General features: G+C 40.8%; 1 protein-coding gene across 1 annotated transcript in view; it reads right to left on the reverse strand.

The window, feature by feature from the left end:
• Positions 1-17,932, reverse strand: part of LOC124607191 (lipid droplet-regulating VLDL assembly factor AUP1-like) — a 93,806-nt gene that overhangs the window by 56,780 nt on the left and 19,094 nt on the right. Inside the window, exon 4 of the mRNA XM_047139412.1 lies at positions 3,229-3,380. Within this exon, the coding sequence (XP_046995368.1) occupies positions 3,229-3,380 (152 nt within the window). The remainder of the gene's footprint in view (positions 1-3,228; positions 3,381-17,932) is intronic.

The following is a 17,932-nucleotide window of genomic DNA, read 5'->3' on the forward strand; positions in this document are numbered from 1 at the left end:
ACATCTCTACCTCTAATGGTTTTTTACTTACTGAAGAAAAAGTGGACTTTTAAAAGAAAATATTGAACAACATTTTTAAAAAATCGTAACTAGCTAATTATTTCTCTGTACATTTTGATTCTGGTTCAGTAATCAGAAAAGGAGTGATACTATACATCCCAAAAATTTCAGATCTCTATCTGTCAAAGGATCTGAGATGATGGGTCATCAATATTGCAAATTCAACACTGTGGGTATAGGACGTTTGTACTCCCCTTAAATAAATTTCAGCAATAAATTATACAATTCATGTTTTCCAAATCTTTATGTTATGTACTGGTGCACTTTCTAAAATTTTATATCTATAAAAACTGGTACACAACATAATAATAATAATAATAATAATAATAATAATAATATTGCATATTTCTGTGAATTAATCTTGTGCTAAGAAAATTAGTTATCACATAGATGTTGTTGTCATGAAAAAAAGTTCTCTTTGTGGAGTGCTGGAATGGTATTAAGAATCAATAATGTGAACTAAACCAGTAAATATTGAGATTGAAGAAAAGTTTCTGTACTATGAATTAGAAAAATCATATTTGTTTTTCACCCACAGACAATAAAGAAATGAGCTTCGTATCATGAACAATTACACAGATGAGTACATCATTATCACATAACTTTATTATGAACTTAATGAAATTTCTACATTTCTGATAATGTTGTAGAAGTATTATAGTAGCAGTGTTCATTGTTAGAAGAGTACATATTTTTAACTACATAACTGCAAAAGTGTTCATATCATAAGGGAGCAAAGGAAAGGGAGACATTATACCATCTCTGATTTTTACACAGTGGAAAGGTCTGACACCAATCTGTCTCACAAGGACTACTGAGAACTTGCTTGAATAAAATATGCACCAATAATGATATATAAGTCAGCAAAGTTGTCTGTTCAAGCTACAGCTTTCTCAATCTTGTTTATGTACCTCAACTGTTTGCTGAATTGTTGACTTCGCTACGTGAATCATTTAATATACACACAGTTCTTTCACATGGGATTACACATTGGACAGTGTGAGAAGAAATGAACACCTTTGTTTATGTTTGCCTGTATTTACCACATTTCACAACTGCTATCTTATTTTTATATCAATCGTATTTATATTTGAGCCCACTTTTTTTCCCTAACAGTTAATGGTTTGTAACTTATGTTTTGTCCAATGCATTGCATGTATGAGTGCCAATTAAACATCTACCTAGTCTGGAGGTGTTTACGAAATTTTCAATGGAATAAATAATACAACAAATTTGTTTAAAATCTTCGATTTTCTTGCCAAGTAAATCTGCAGTGAACCCACAACATTTTAGAAGGCATATTTTGGCTCACTACATTTCAGAAGGCATATTTTGGCTGAGTAATAGATTCTTGCAGTCCATCTTATACAATCATCAGCAATTTTGGATATTCACATCCTTGCAAAGGCCATACTGTAACCATTTAATTTCTACACTGGCCCTGTGTTAACATGACCAGCCTGCACTCGCTGTCCACTGCTGCATCACAAGTCCAGAATGCTGATGTCAGTTCCATCTTATAGCTTCCAAAGAAGGACGTCAAATGGTAATGAGTGCCCAGTCCCTACTCCAATTAATAAGATTCAATTTTACTCTTATTTCAATTGCCACCTTAATAATACTGTCTCAGAAACCACTCATCGGACAGTTAATAGACATCTTTTCAAAACCTGAACTGTGCGCCCTCCATTAAGCTGTGCTCAGTGTGTACTGATTTGGCAAAGCCTTACATTGCATATATGTTCAGTATAATGCAGCAATGGGTCTGTCCAACATATGATTTGCTGCACTTTTAAGGAATTCGCTATACTTGAGATGTTAGAAAAGCCTAGGTTATCCTTCATACTACCCAAAACATTTATCAAATTCTACAAGCGACCAACTGATAGGCTTCATTCATTTCTTGTTTGGAGCTCTGCCATTTCAGTGTATGGTAGAAAGTCAAGTTGATCTTCTTTGCTCTTGTTTCTGAGTGTTGGTGTGCTTAGTGCCTTCTTCCTCTTCCTCTTTCAGCCACTGGAAGCAAAGATATTTTGCAGATGATGCAGCTCAATATGGTATGTTGTCCTAACAAACAGTCCTCATTCTGTATATAAGTGACATCAAACAACAAAATTACTGTAGTGGGTGATGGCACAGCTCTTTACTAGTAGATATAGGCTGGTATGAAAGTTTTCTGTGTACTCCACATTACAGAGTCAGATCTTTTTGACAAATGGATATCCAGATGTGGAAAACAACTGTTCTTCTCAACCTCCAAGTTGAATTTGATATTTCTGTGAGTGGTACTTATGTGGTTCCTACCAAACGTGTCTACACACCTGTAGACGTGCTTTGCTTTATGTGGCACTGTTTTTGGTGTGATTTCTTCAAATTCCTCAAGTAGACGACTGCCACAATAGGTGATAGAGGCAAGCACAATTGAAACACCAACAACTTGCTCATAACAGTCCTCATCATGTAAGAATATATCATTAAGTGGTGACAAACCAAGCTTAAGATATGGTATTCAAAATGTTGCTCCAGTAAAGACTGTTTTATTTTTCTTACGATGTCCACAAACTGTAGTGACCTTCTAATATGGTGACTGCAGTGGCCCACATGATCACCTGGCATGGTGGCCTTCTGTGGTTTCAGTTCACATGTCTGTGATCTAAGGATACACCCACCTGGTGTACCTGTGGTTGGGTTGGGTTGTTTGGGGAAGGAGACCAGACAGCGAGGTCATCAGTCTCATTGGATTAGGCAAGGAAGGGGAAGGAAGTCGGCCGTGCCCTTTCAAAGGAACCATCCCGGCATTTGCCTGGAGTGATTTAGGGAAATTACGGAAAACCTAAAACAGGATGGCTGGACGCGGGATTGAACCGTCGTCCTCCCGAATGCGAGTCCAGTGTCTAACCACTGCGCCACCTCACTCGGTGTGTACCTGTGGATGACCCTGCAGGCGAGCTGTTGTTTTAATTGCTTCATGGTATCTTACAGCAATCCACAGTAGTCCAGGAGCGTAGAAGTCTTCCTTGCAACAGTAGATATTGGATCCCTTTCAATTTTGCAATTTGCCTTCTGAAAAGCCCCAAACACACTGCGGACTGACACAGCAAGAAACCCGAGCAGATTTTATTGCCTTCACGTACCAAGAGAACCTTTATTTGCATAACATTTGCTTACTTTAGCAATCCTTTAGTTCCACTAGTAGTGGTTCCCTCTGGGAGGAGGAGGACAGAGCCAGAGTCTGAATCCTGGTGCCTTTCATCCACCAAGTCATCCTTAATACCAAGGAGGTCATTTACCCATAAAGGAAGACCCCAGTCTTTTGGTTTCTGAAACCAAAACATAATATGCACCACAGGTTCTGCAGACTGCAACAAAAGATGTCTTACAAAAATATTAATATTTACAAAACAATACATATTATAGTAATACACTAACAGAAAAACTGGATCTGCACAATATTTGTAATAATTAATAAACCACTGATGTACCCAATTTCAAATCTCCCCAGGTGAAGTCAGCCACTCATGAAGGAAAGGTAGGTTAGAGTTACCATATTTACTCGAATCTAAGCTGCACTCGAAACTAAGTCGCACCTGAAAAATGAGATTCGAAATAAAGGGGAAAAAAAATAAATTTCCCTACTCTAAGCCGCACCTGAAATTTGAGAGTCGAAATTCAAGGGGAGAGAAAAGTTTTAGGCCGCACCTCCAAATCAAAACAAAGTTGGTCCATTGTAACATGAGACACAATTTAGGTCGAATGAATGACGATACAGCTACAGTAGCTTGGTTCGAGTCGTAAGCTTAGCAGTTAAGTTTTACCAGGTAGCCATTGCTATGCGTTAGGTGCTCCATCCATATTTATATGGGTACCCTTTCTTTTTCACGTGCTTCGTCTGGTTTGAATCGATTGCTTATTTTGCTTTGATCTGATAAGTGCCGTTTTCTTTGTTATAAGTGTTTACATCACTCTAGGCTGAAAATGCATTACTGTACTGTGTCATGCACTGTTTGTCGCATTCTGATAGTGCGTGTTTACAGCCTGTCGCCGCTCGCGGCATGCCTTGCTTTTGTGCACGCTATCAATTAAAAAAAGAAAGAGGAATCGTCTTATTACCGAAACAATGGCAAGAGACTGCTATTTGTTGTTACTTACACTGCTGCTTTATTTGATAATGATCAACAAGAACCAAATAATAGACTGCGTATGATAGAACATGTTCTGAACAAGAGTTAGGCGAAAATTTTTCTCCGTTTGAAAATCTTTCCAGATGCCTCTTTAGTACATTACATTCTGCACAGAAATGAGAGTTGGCGCAAATGGCTCTGAGCACTATGGGACTTAACTGCTGTGGTCATCATTCCCTAGAACTTAGAACTACATAAACCTAACTAACCTAAGGACAGCACACACATCCATGCCCGAGGCAGGATTCGAACCTGTGACAGTAGGGGTCGCGCGGTTCCAGACTGTAGCGCCTAGAACCGCTCGGCCACTCCAGCCGACTGAAATGAGGGTCATCTTAGATTTAAAAATCTAGTCAGTTGTCGTGCTTCATTTCTGACTGTATCACTATTCTGCATAAGAATAATATGAATATAAACATGGCATGATATGTATATTCTTCCGCATTTGCTGTTGTCTCATTCTAGTTTCGTTGTTTATTAGGCAGACAGGATTTAAATGAGATAGCAGCAAACACGAAAGAATACATGGTAAAATGTTTATATTCATTATTATTATGGTGAAGAGAATACTGCATGTGATTCACAATTTATAAAAGTTCCTATTAGCAACCATCTCTTCTCACAGGTAGGAAAAAATTCAGAACACAGAGTTGGCCATTTTGACAAACATCCCAAACAGTCTTGCCAGTCGGATTTTCGTAGTGCACTGAAATGCTGCTACATTCGAAGATGAACAATACGGAATTTGTATTTATTTCGTTGGATAATGTATGAAAATGCAGTGGTCGAAACTCAGGGCGGAGAAAAAAAAGCTCGTCTTCCACCTTTCTTTAAATTGATTTACTGACGCAAAGGTTTCGGCGCCAGTATTAATCTTTGTGCCTACAAAGCATGCCTGTGTAGCGCTACATATATTCGATGGCAGAATTTAGTTATGGCGGCATCTACCAACATTTTTCAGAACTTCCACTTGCTTTGCACTCGATTCTAAGCCGCAGGCAGTTTTTTGGATTACAAAAACCGGAAAAAAAGTGCGGCTTAGATTCGAGTAAATACGGTACCGTAAACATACAGTTTACATCAGTGTCAGATATAGAGCACAAGACTGAATTGGGTAGGGTGGTGGGGAAGTCAGCCATGACGCTGTTTAAAGGACCATTCTGACATTCATTTTACGAAAGTGGAAACCATACAGACACCATACAAGGCAGGTTGGACAGGATGTGAATCCCACTACTCCCAGACTCAAAAGCAATCTCTCCTGAAAGTAAACATGCAAACAGTAATATGAGGCAAGAGCAAGCAGCTACATTTAAATAATTCTTTCATTGTCACCTATAGGAAATGTATGCACTTGACCATATTTTAACATTTTACATGACTGGTCACAAGTCAGATATGAGAGAAAATGACAAAATTACGTTAGCAAATGTTTGAAGAAAGACAGTAAAAACTGATCAGCTTATAGGACCATTACAGTAAATATCCCATTGAACAACATTAATTTGGTGCAATCTGATGGCAAAAAGACTCAGTGAATGTTGCAGACAGAATTATTACACACTTTCATTGCCAGCTACTTTCAAGGCAAGATACTCTATATAGTCAACAAGTGCAACAAAAATGGAATTTTGTTAAAAATAAATATGAAACAAATGACTTCTAGCAGTACAACTGAGATGACTTCAATGACAGCAGGTCTTCACAATACATGTACCACAGTCTCACAAATTGTTTTTCCTTGTTATTCTTAATGTCAGGTGTTAAGTACAATTTAAGTTGTTCACCTGGCATGTGCAGCACCTCCCACCCAAAGGAGATAAGGTTGAGATCCTTTCATAGTAGTACTTCAATGGTCTTTTATTTCATTATCTAAACCCCTTGAAAATGCTGAATAAACGTGACTGTGTAGGTAATCTGAATGACCAAAAGACTAACTTTTCACCACCATTCAGATCACAAACATATTCTGTTAAAAGTTTATGAGAGGGCATTCATGCACTTACCTCGAATGAGAATTCCATGAATGATAGTGGGTATTGGGACGGTGATGTAAAAACCAATTTTGAACAACCAATGACATATTGATAACATAAGTTTCTAAGGCAATAAAAGTAACTATTGGTTTCTAATGTAATGGAGACTTTGAAGTACAACTGCTCAAATTGCAGGCATGCTATACTTATGGGGGAAACAGTCCATTTGTTGGGTCAAAATATAAGTAGCTATACAGGTAACAAACACAGTGTATGGATGATCAATACTAATCTCTAGCTATCACAATTCTGGAAATACGAATTTCAAGTTTACTCATGCCACTTGAAGTAAATGGAACCAACTTACCACAGAATAAAGACATTGGACTATATTACACATTAGCCCATTACCACAACCATAATAATTATGTATTTCAAATGAAATCATTAATAACTATTTCATCGAGAAGCAATAAAAAAGTACTATGTAGGTCTACACCAGTAACTGGAGTGTTGATATGAGGAAGAATGGCACAAAGTATGTCTATGCTATGTGACCAGTTTGTATTTTTTGGTATGTAGATGTAATCATGTTAGCAGTTTCCCCCTACCATCCTCTAACTAGCTGTTGCAAATCTGACCTAGTGATACACTGCCAACATCAACATCATCTCTATTCCATAAACGAAGGGTGAGCCTGAAAGTAGTGAAACCTTTAGACCATTCTATTTGCCCCATGCACTTGACTTGCATCGTGTTTGAATAGTCCCAGACATATTTCGCAACACTACCAAATAAATTCTTTCAACAACTTTCCAAATTTAAATCCAGAAGAAATATAGTACAATTATTAGAAAGATTAGGTTTGTTGCAGTTTAGAGTAAATCTGCTTTATTGGAATATTTAATAGCATAGTGTGCAAAGGCATAAAACAGTTTGAGAATACACAGTGAGAATCAATACAAGGTGCCACGGCGTCAGGAATGGCGTTCAATGTCCATTGCGGCTTGTTTGAGGTGGAGTGCCAGATGATCCTGTCTTGTCTGTAGTTGGTGTGTCAGGCAATTTTCTCGTACCAGTGTATGCAGTGCTGAACACAGGTTCAAGGCGGTCAAACTTGAACATTCTGCCACTTTCACTGAAGACTAGATATGGTCAATCATATGTTGAAAGCATAGGCTTGCAGACAGCATTGTGATGAACAAAAACTTGGTCATGAAGATTGGCAAAGACAAAAGGGTGGCGAGTCTGTTGATCTCTCAAATGTGACGGAGCTGCTGTATCTGTGTTCACAGTCTGTTGATAAAGTAGCCTTGATAAGAGGGTCTGGCATGTTTCTGAGAAACTCACTCGGCAGTCTGATCAGTTGGCAGCAGACAAGATCTGCTGGTGTAGATTTCAGATCATCCTTGCTGGATGTGTGGAGGCTCAGGATGATCAGCAGTGTTTCTGTCCCATGTTGTGATTTGTGGCACCAAAAGAATATCCTTAACTGTCTGTGCATATGTTACACTAAACCATATTCTGCCAGGTGATAAGCCATTGTTCGAATGTGCTTAATGCCTTAACAGGCCTGCCTTGGTCAAAGGCAATGCAAAGGAGCGCTCCAAAAAAAGCAATCCATCCATGAAAGAATGTGGTTGTGACCGTTTTGGCAATGATGTTGACCATGGGAAAGACTTCAGGCCACCAAGTCGGTTGGTGGCAGTTATATACTTCATAAGGTGATAAAAGTCTGATGATGTTGACAAGTACGCGGTCGAAACGCTGGTTACGTAGGACAAATGTGCCACTGGTTGCACTGACACAGCAAGAGATCTTATTCTGCTGACAGGCCAAATGCTGGGGCACAAATGCCTTGCAATCTTTGTTGTTATTTGGGTATACAAAAGACCATTTAACCAAATTTATTGTAACGTGGACCCCTGGATGAAAAGTTGTGCAGAGATGCAATTGCCTGTTGTCGAAATTCAGCAGTCACAAATGGTTGTGGCTTTGATGTGGAGACATGCCAATACAACAGCACTCTTAATGGTGGTACTAGGACACATAGGAGTTGCATACTTACATGTATTTGCCAGTACATCTTTGAGCTCACTGTCAGATTGTTGAACCAAAGTGAGTGCTTCATAATCAGCTGCACCTGTAATCACTTCTAGACGAGAGTTGACACCTGCTGGTTTGTTCAGTTCTCCCACAACATGGACTGCATGAATCATAAATTGTCCTACATAGTCTAACAGCAGAGCCTCAGTGATAGTGGTCTTCATATTGTTGAAGACTGTTTCAGCCTCGCAAAAGTTCATCCAATGTGGTGGCCAAAAGTGCACAGCGTCGCACAAAAAAATGGTAGAAATTAGTGACGCTGAGAAATTGTTGCAACTCACAGACAGTCACAGCTGCAGGGAGTTGATTATTGCTTTTACCTTCTCCTATGAAAGCAGTATTCCTTGAACGCTGATGGTACAACCCAGGAAGCGAGTTTCTGATGTCCCAAAGATGCACTTTGACAGATTTATGAGTAGTGTATGTGAACGAGGGTAAGTAAAAATCTGGCACAAATTTTCCCGGTGTCAGAATCTTATATCACCAAAACATCTCTATGAAAAGACGATATATTTTATGATGTATAAGACACTACGGATCGCAAGACATACATTCATTTTTAAGCATATTTTTAAATGACATTTTTACCATTTTATTATTAGACTGCAAAACCAGACAGAAAAAAATCTTAGTTTATAAAACCGAACTGACCTTTAAAATCCCTGAAAATCATCATCTGAACCTTCTTCTTCTTCTTCTTCTTCTTCTTCTTGTCATCGTCATTTTCCTCTTCATACATAAGATGGTCTTCACTGTCATTGAGAGTGTTACTTATACTGCACTTCTTGAAAGATTTAACAATAATGTCTTCTCTCATTCTAGACATCATCATCATCATCATCATCATCATCATCATCAACATCAGTGTTCTGCCAAAAGGCAGATTTTCACATAGTAGTTCTCCAGGCTGTCCGGTCTTCTGCCAGCCTCTTCAGGTCTGCATAATTTCCTCTTCCCTTTATGTTGTCTATCATCTTGTATCTCCATCTTCCTCTCAGTCTTCTCCCACAAACCAGTCTTTCCAAAGCATCTGCTAGCAAGCACTCCCTTCTCAATGAATGTCCCAACCAGTTCATTTCCTTTCTCTTATAACCTTCAGTAGACATCTCCTCTCACCAGACCTTTCCAATACTCTTTCATTACTCACTCTTTCCATCCAGTTTATTCTCTCCATTCTCCTCCACACCCACATCTCAAATGCTTCTAACCTTTTTTCATCCTCTCATCTCAGTGTCCATGTTTCTGCCCCATATAGTGCCACACTCCAGACAAAACATTTGCCAAGCCTTTTCCTTAGACCTTTATCTAATTTGCCACATAAGAGTTTCCTCTTTCTGTTGAACGCCTCCTTCACTATGGCAATTCGAGTTTTCACCTCCTGGTGGCATCTCAAGTCTTCGGTTATTGTGCGTCCAAGATATTTAAACATGCTTACTTGGCTAATGGTAGCTTGTCCTATTTTAGTACTTGACAATCTGCGTCTTGTACTGACGACCATACTCTTTTTTTTTTTTTTTTTTTGCTGCATTTATTTCCATCCCGTATTCTACACAAGCTTCATTCAGATCTTTCAGCATGTTATTCACTATCCGCTCACTTTCTGCCACTAATATCAGATCTTTCAGCATGTTATTCACTGTCTGCACACTTTCTGCTACTAATACCATGTCATCAACATATCTTATACATTCTATTCTCTTTCCACCAATACATATTCCTCTTTTCCCACCTAAGCCTTTCACAATAATCTCTTCAAGGTAAGCATTAAACAACAGTGGGGAAATGCAACAACCTTGTCTACCACCTCATTCAATGATGCTTCCTTCTGACATTTCATTTCCAATCCTTATCCTTACTTTCTGGTGTAAATATAGTTTCTGTATCAGTCATCTCTCTTTCCAATCCACTCCTTTCCTCTACAAAATAACTATCAGCTTGTTCCGCTGAACTCTGTCAAAAGCCTTTTCTAAACCTATAAAAACAGTAAAGATTTATCTACTTTCCTCCATATATCTTTCCCGTATAGTTCTTAACACGCCGATAGCATCTCTTGTTCCCTTTCCTCTTCTAAATCCGAACTGCTCCTCTGCAATCCCTCTATCCAGATTGCCATACAGCCTTCTATTCAACACTCTCATCAACACTTCAGCTGCATGAGAAATTAGACTGATGGTCCTAAGCTCTTCATATTTTTTAGTGTTTCTCTTTTTCTCTATTGGTATCATAACTGTTGCAAGGAAGTCTTCAGGCCATTCCTCTGTCATATATCTCATTACAGATGTAGACTATTTCTTTTCTTGCCTTGTTTCCCAGAGTCTTAAACAGTTCTGCTGGCAAATTATCAATTCCACATGCCTTCCTATTCTTCATCTCCTTCAGCGCCTTTTCTACTTCTGCTTCCAAGATAGTGAATCCTTTTCCATCTTCTGGCACATATTGCTCCTCTTCTACCTTAATTTCGCTTTGTATTTCATCCCCCTTAAACAGACATTCAGTATATTCTTGCCATCTGTACAAAACCTCATGTGGTTCTTCTGCTACAGTACCATCCACTTTTTCTATTTCCATGTTATTCCTTTTTCTTCTACATTCAAAAATATCTCACTAGCCAGTCTTACATCATTTCATACTTTCCCTCTTTCTCCATTTTCTCTATTTTGTCGCACTTCTGTTTCATCCATTTTTCCCTTGCTTCTTCAGTTTCTCTTCTTAATTCATTATTCAGTTTCCAGTACCTCTTTTTGCCTTCTTCAGTTTCTACAATTTTCAACTTTCTCTGCTCTTCCATCTTTGTCAACATGTTTTCTGTTATCCATTCTTTCCTGGTACTCCAGGATACTCTAATTGCTATTACTTCTTTGGCAGAGTCCATGAGTCCTTCCTTCATTTTTATCCATTTGTCATTAACACTTTCATCAACACTACCTCCTTCCCATTTTTTCATACATCTGTTTTCCAAATCTGATGCCTTTCCTACCTCTTTGAGTCTTTCTATGTTTAGTCTTTCTTTTGCTTTGCCTCTCAAGACTTTTTTCAACTTCACTTGTATTTCTCCCACTACTAGGTTGTGGTCTGAATTTATATCCAGTCCTGGATGAGCTTTGGCATTCTTCAAACAGTTCCTAAACCTTTTTTGTATCAGAATAAAGTCCAGCTGATATCTACATCTACATCTACATTTATACTCCGCAAGCCACCCAACGGTGTGTGGCGGAGGGCACTTTACGTGCCACAGTCATTACCTCCCTTTTCTGTTCCAGTCGCGTATGGTTCGCGGGAAGAACGACTGTCTGAAAGCCTCTGTACGCGCTCGAATCTCCTAATTTTACATTCATGATCTCCTCGGGAGGTATAAGTAGGGGGAAGCAATATATTCGATACCTCATCCAGAAACGCACCCTCTCGAAACCTGGCGAGCAAGCTACACCGCGATGCAGAGCGCCTCTCTTGCAGAGTCTGCCACTTGAGTTTGCTAAACATCTCCGTAACACTGTCACAGTTACCAAATAACCCTGTGACGAAACGCGCCGCTCTTCTTTGGATCTTCTCTATCTCCTCCGTCAACCCGATCTGGTACGGATCCCACATTGACGAGCAATACTCAAGTATAGGTCGAACGAGTGTTTTGTAAGCCACCTCCTTTGCTGATGGACTACATTTTCTAAGGACTCTCCCAATGAATCTCAACCTGGCACCCGCCTTACCAACAATTAATTTTATATGATCATTCCACTACAAATCGTTTCGCACGCATGCTCCCAGATATTTTACAGGAGTAACTGCTACCAGTGTTTGTTCCGCTATCATATAATCATACAATAAAGGATCCTTCTTTCTATGTATTCGCAATACATTACATTTGTCTATGTTAAGGGTCAGTTGCCACTCCCTGCACCAAGTGCCTATCCGCTGCAGATCTTCCTGCATTTCGCTACAATTTTCTAATGCTGCAACTTCTCTGTATACTACAGCATCATCCGAGAAAAGCCGCATGGAACTTCCGACACTATCTACTAGGTCATTTATATATATTGTGAAATGCAATGGTCCCATAACACTCCCCTGTGGCACACCAGAGGTTACTTTAACGTCTGTAGACGTCACCCCATTGATAACGACATGCTGTGTTCTGTTTGGTAAAAATTCTTCAATCCGGCCACACAGCTGGTCTGATATTCCGAAGGCTCTTACTTTGTTTATAAGGCGACAGTGCGGAACTGTATCGAATGCCTTCCGGAAGTCAAGGAAAATAGCATCTACCTGGGAGCCTGTATCTAATATTTTCTGGGTCTCATGAACAAATAAAGCGAGTTGGGTCTCAAACGATCGCTGTTTCTGGAATCCATGTTGATTCCTACAGAGTAGATTCTGGGTTTCCAAAACCGATTTGATACGCGAGCAAAAAACATGTTCTAAAATTCTACAACAGATCAACGTCAGAGATATAGGTCTATAGTTTTGCGCATCTGCTCGACGACCCTTCTTGAAGACTGGGACTACCTGGGCTCTTTTCCAATCATTTGGAACCTTCCGTTCCTCTAGAGACTTGCGGTAAACGGCTGTTAGAAGGGGGGCAAGTTCTTTCGCGTACTCTGTGTAGAATCGAATTGGTATCCCGTCAGGTCCAGTGGACTTTCCTCTGTTGAGTGATTCCAGTTGCTTTTCTATTCCTTGGACACTTATTTCGATGTCAGCCATTTTTTCGTTTGTGCGAGGATTTAGAGAAGGAACTGCAGTGCGGTCTTCCTCTGTGAAACAGCTTTGGAAAAAGGTGTTTAGTATTTCAGCTTTACGCGTGTCATCCTCTTTTTCAATGCCATCATCATCCCGGAGTGTCTGGATATGCTGTTTCGAGCCACTTACTGATTTAACGTAAGACCAGAACTTCCTAGGATTTTCTGTCAAGTCGGTACATAGAATTTTACTTTCGAATTCACTGAACGCTTCACGCACAGTCCTCCTTGCGCTAACTTTGACATCGTTTAGCTTCTGTTTGTCTGAGAGGTTTTGGCTGCGTTTACACTTGGAGTGAAGCTCTCTTTGCTTTCGCAGTAGTTTCCTAACTTTGTTGTTGAACCACGGTGGGTTTTTCCCGTCACTCACAGTTTTACTCGGCACGTACCTGTCTAAAACCCATTTTACGATTGCCTTGAAGTTTTCCCATAAACACTCAACATTGTCAGTGTCGGAACAGAAATTTTCGTTTTGATCTCTTAGGTAGTCTGAAATCTGCCTTTTATTACTCTTGCTAAACAGATAAACCTTCCTCCCTTTTTTTATATTCCTATTAACTTCCATATTCAGGGATGCTGCAACGGCCTTGTGATCACTGATTCCCTGTTGTGCACTTACGGAGTCGAAAAGTTCGGGTCTGTTTGTTATCAGTAGGTCCAAGATGTTATCTCCACGAGTCAGTTCTCTGTTTAATTGCTCGAGGTAATTTTCGGATAGTGCACTCAGTATAATGTCACTCGATGCTCTGTCCCTACCACCCGTCCTAAACATTTGAGTGTCCCAGTCTATATCTGGTAAATTGAAATCTCCACCTAAGAAAATTTATGTGAAATGTATTCCAAATTTTCTCTCAGTTGTTCTGCCACTAATGCTGCTGAGTCAGGAGGTCGGTAAAAGGAGCCAACTATTAACCTAGCTCGGTTGTTGAGTGTAACCTCCACCCATAATAATTCACAGGAACTATCCACTTCCACTTCACTACAGGATAAACTACTACTAACAGCGACAAATACGCCACCACTGGTTGCATGCAGTCTATCCTTTCTAAACACCGTCTGAGCCTTTGTAAAAATTTCAGCAGAATTTATCTCTGGCTTCAGCCAGCTTTCTGTACCGATAACAATTTCAGCTTCGGTGCTTTCTATCAGCGCTTGAAGTTCCGGTACTTTACCAATGCAGCTTCAACAGTTAACAATTACAATGCCGATTGCTGCTTGGCCCCCTCATGTCCAGACTTTGCCCCGCACCCTTTGAGGCTGCTGCCCTTTCTGTACTTGCCCGAGGCCATCTAACCTAAAAAACCGCCCAGTCCACGCCACACAACCCCTGCAACCCATGTAGCCGCTTGCTGCGTGTAGTGGACTCCTGACCTATCCAGCAGAACCCGAAACCCCCACCACCCTACGGCGCAAGTCAAGGAATCTGCAGCCCACACGGTCGCAGAACTGTCTCAGCCTCTGATTCAGACCCTCCACTCAGTTCTGTACTAAAGGTCCGCAGTCAGTCCTGTCGACGATGCTGCAGATGGTGAGCTCTGCTTTCATCCCGCTAGCGAGACTGGCAGTCTTCACCAAATCAGATAGCCGCCGGAAGCCAGAGAGGATTTCCTCCGATCCATAGCGACACACATCATTGGTGCCGACATGAGCGACCACCTGCAGATGGGTGCGCCCTGTACCCTTCATGGCATCTGGAAGGACCCTCTCCACATCTGGAATGACTCCCCCCGGTATGCACACGGAGAGCACATTGGTTTTCTTCCCCTCTCTTGCTGCCACATCCCTAAGGGGCCCCATTACGCACCTGACGTTGGAGCTCCCAACTACCAGTAAGCCCACCCTCTGCGACCGCCCAGATCTTGCAGACTGAGGGGCAACCTCTGGAACAGGACAAGCAGCCATGTCCGGCCGAAGATCAGTATCAGCCTGAGACAGAGCCTGAAACCGGTTCGTCAGACAAACTGGAGAGGCCTTCCGTTCAGCCCTCTGGAATGTCTTTCGCCCCCTGCCACACCTCGAGACGACCTCCCACTCTACCACAGGTGAGGGATCAGCCTCAATGTGGGCAGTATCCCGGGCAGCCACAGTCGTAGTCCGATCGGGGGATGCGTGGGACGAGCTGGCCGTCCACGACAAACCCCCATCCGGACCCCCACAGTGATGCCCATTGGCAACAGCCTCAAGCTGTGTGACCGAAGCCAACACTGCCTGAAGCTGGGAGCGAAGGGATGCCAACTCAGCCTGCATCTGAACACAGCAGTTGCAGTCCCTATCCATGCTAAAAACTTATGCTAAGAACGTCTGAACTAATCTACAGAGAGCACAAACAATTCGACACAAAATTTAAACGGTTATTAAAATACAAGATTGCCTAGTAACTGCAGTAATGCTGCTACTTGCGCACTGCTGACACACTGCTCGGCGGCGGAAGGAGACTACGCGATTTTACACTATTCAGGTACTAAAAAGCAATGCTACAACTCCCAAATACTACAATACGCCCGAAATTTATGAATTAAACAACGCAAATACCAAAAACACGCAAAGAAATTAAGAATTAAACTATGTAACAAATAAGTGAGCTAAGAGTATACGACTTTCTGCTGCAGCTGCTTATCCAACGGCAGCAGGGAGCACACTCTTTCCATATTCAAATTTGATATTCATGTGTGATGTCTCCTTTTGTGGTGTTCAAATAATGTGTTACCCACAGCTAATGAATTTTCTTTACAGAAGCTAATTAGTCATTAAACTCTCATTTCTTATTCCTAATCCAAATTTTCCTACTGCACCTTCATCTTTTCCTTCACCCACCAACTGCATTCCAGTCCCCCTTGATGATAACGCAGGCATTCTTTCTCGGTGAGTTCTTGTATTTTCTCATAATACTCTTCCACTTCCTCATCTCTATGCTGGCTGGTTGGCATGTATACCTGTATTAACACCAGATGTTTTGAACTACCCTTCAGTCGTATCATCAGCAGTTTTCCATCAATATATTGTATCTCAATTACCTTATTTTCCAGCTTTTGCTCTATCAATATTCCTACTCCGTTTCCACCACTCTTGATTTCGCCTGAGTATAAGAGCTCATAATCTCCACTTTCTATCTCCCCATCTCGTTTCATGCAAACCAAGGGCATCTAATCCGTTCCTTTTCATCTCCTGTTTTGCTTTCTCTAGCTTTCCTGCTTGCAGCAGTGTCCTCATATTCCAGGTTCCAATCCTTATCTTTCCTTCCTTCACTGTCCCTTTCTTCCTTTCAAATATGTCTACTCTCAATGTGTCTTCCCCCCCCCCCCCCCCTCTCCCGGAGATCCGAATGAGGGGGAATTTTAACTCTGGAATCTTTCACATGGAGAGACATAACATTTACTGCTTGGGAATGTCATGTGGTAGTTTCCAGTTACTTTCCACATAGGCAGTAGAATGCCCAGCCTAAAATCAGCTGCTCACTATGAGTCAGATGCTGTCTGTAGCTGCCCCTCTGGGGTACAGTCACTATTTGTACTCTTTTTGTACCCAAAGAGGAAAAAGTGCCTCTTCCGCCAGCTTCACTGTTCTGAAAGACTCTTTCTCCGCTGTCGCTGCTGTTGAGGTCTTATACATATAACAGGAAAAGGACATGGTGAGGACAGGTTTGGGATAGGAAAGGGGGAGCGATAGGCCATTGTGGGTCACACTTTGTCTGGCTCCTCCCCTTTGGCCTGTCTGGCTTGGGTGACCCTTCTGGTAGCTAAGCTACTGCCGGCATAGCCCTCCGGATCATTCTATACGGTGACTGTTTTATCCACTAACACACTTGTTTCATTGTAGGTCATGTTAAAGCTCCTTCGGTGTGAATTCATGTTGGGTTTCATGTGAATTCATGCTGGGTTTCATCAATCATCCATTTGTTTCATTTTTCTTTCATGTATACTTTAAACAGTTTATTTATCAAGACATCAGGAAGTTGAAATTGTGAAGTAAGTCCTCCAGGAATAACAGCAAGCTCTATATTTCCTTGTCTCAATTGCTCTTTCAAAGAATTTTTCAAATGACTTCTAAACTGATATAGCATAAGAAGAAAACTCTTCTTCAATGAAGTACCTCTCCTCCTCTCCCACACTGTGTTAATCCATAATTTTATACCAGCCTCATCCATTCAGCCCTTTTCATGTACATGAACAACACCTGGTGGTATTTCAGAATGTTTGGCATTATTTTGCACTTGAATATGATCACTGGATTAAGTTTAGTACTGTCAGCACAACATGAAATACAACAGTGTAGTGCACTTTTTTCATGTCCACTTGTTTTTATATTACAGTTTTAACACCTTTTATGGCAACAGAACTGTTACTCAGCACACCAAATTTCAGAGGAGTTTCATTCATATTCACTATTTGCCTTAGTTCCCCACTGGTTTTCTTTTGATGCTGAATATTAAAGCGATGGGAAAATAATATTCTCTTCATACTCTTGTGGTATTTTCCAAGATATTTTGGTTTTGGTTCGCATGCTTAGTTCATGGTGCTTCATACAACTGTTGCACTAACCAATTCCACTTTTGAAGCCTGTTAAGTTTCACTGTATCTACATCTAGATCTATACTCAGAAAACCACCGTGTGACATATGGCACATGGTATGTTGCATTGCACCAGTTATTAGGGTTTCTTCCTGTCCCAACCATGTAAGGAGCTTGAGAAGAATGACTGACTAAACGCCTCTGTGCATGCAGTAATTACTCTAGTCTCATCCTCACGATCCCTACGTGAGTGATACTTAGGGGGCTCTGGTACGTTCCTAGAGTATCATTTACAGTCAGTTCTTGAAACTTTGTTAATAGACTTTCTCAGGACAGTTTACGTCTATCTTCAAGAGTCTTCCAGTTCA

The sequence above is a fragment of the Schistocerca americana genome, chromosome 3 (assembly GCF_021461395.2).
Source record: "Schistocerca americana isolate TAMUIC-IGC-003095 chromosome 3, iqSchAmer2.1, whole genome shotgun sequence".
Classification (NCBI taxonomy): Eukaryota; Metazoa; Arthropoda; class Insecta; order Orthoptera; family Acrididae; genus Schistocerca; species Schistocerca americana.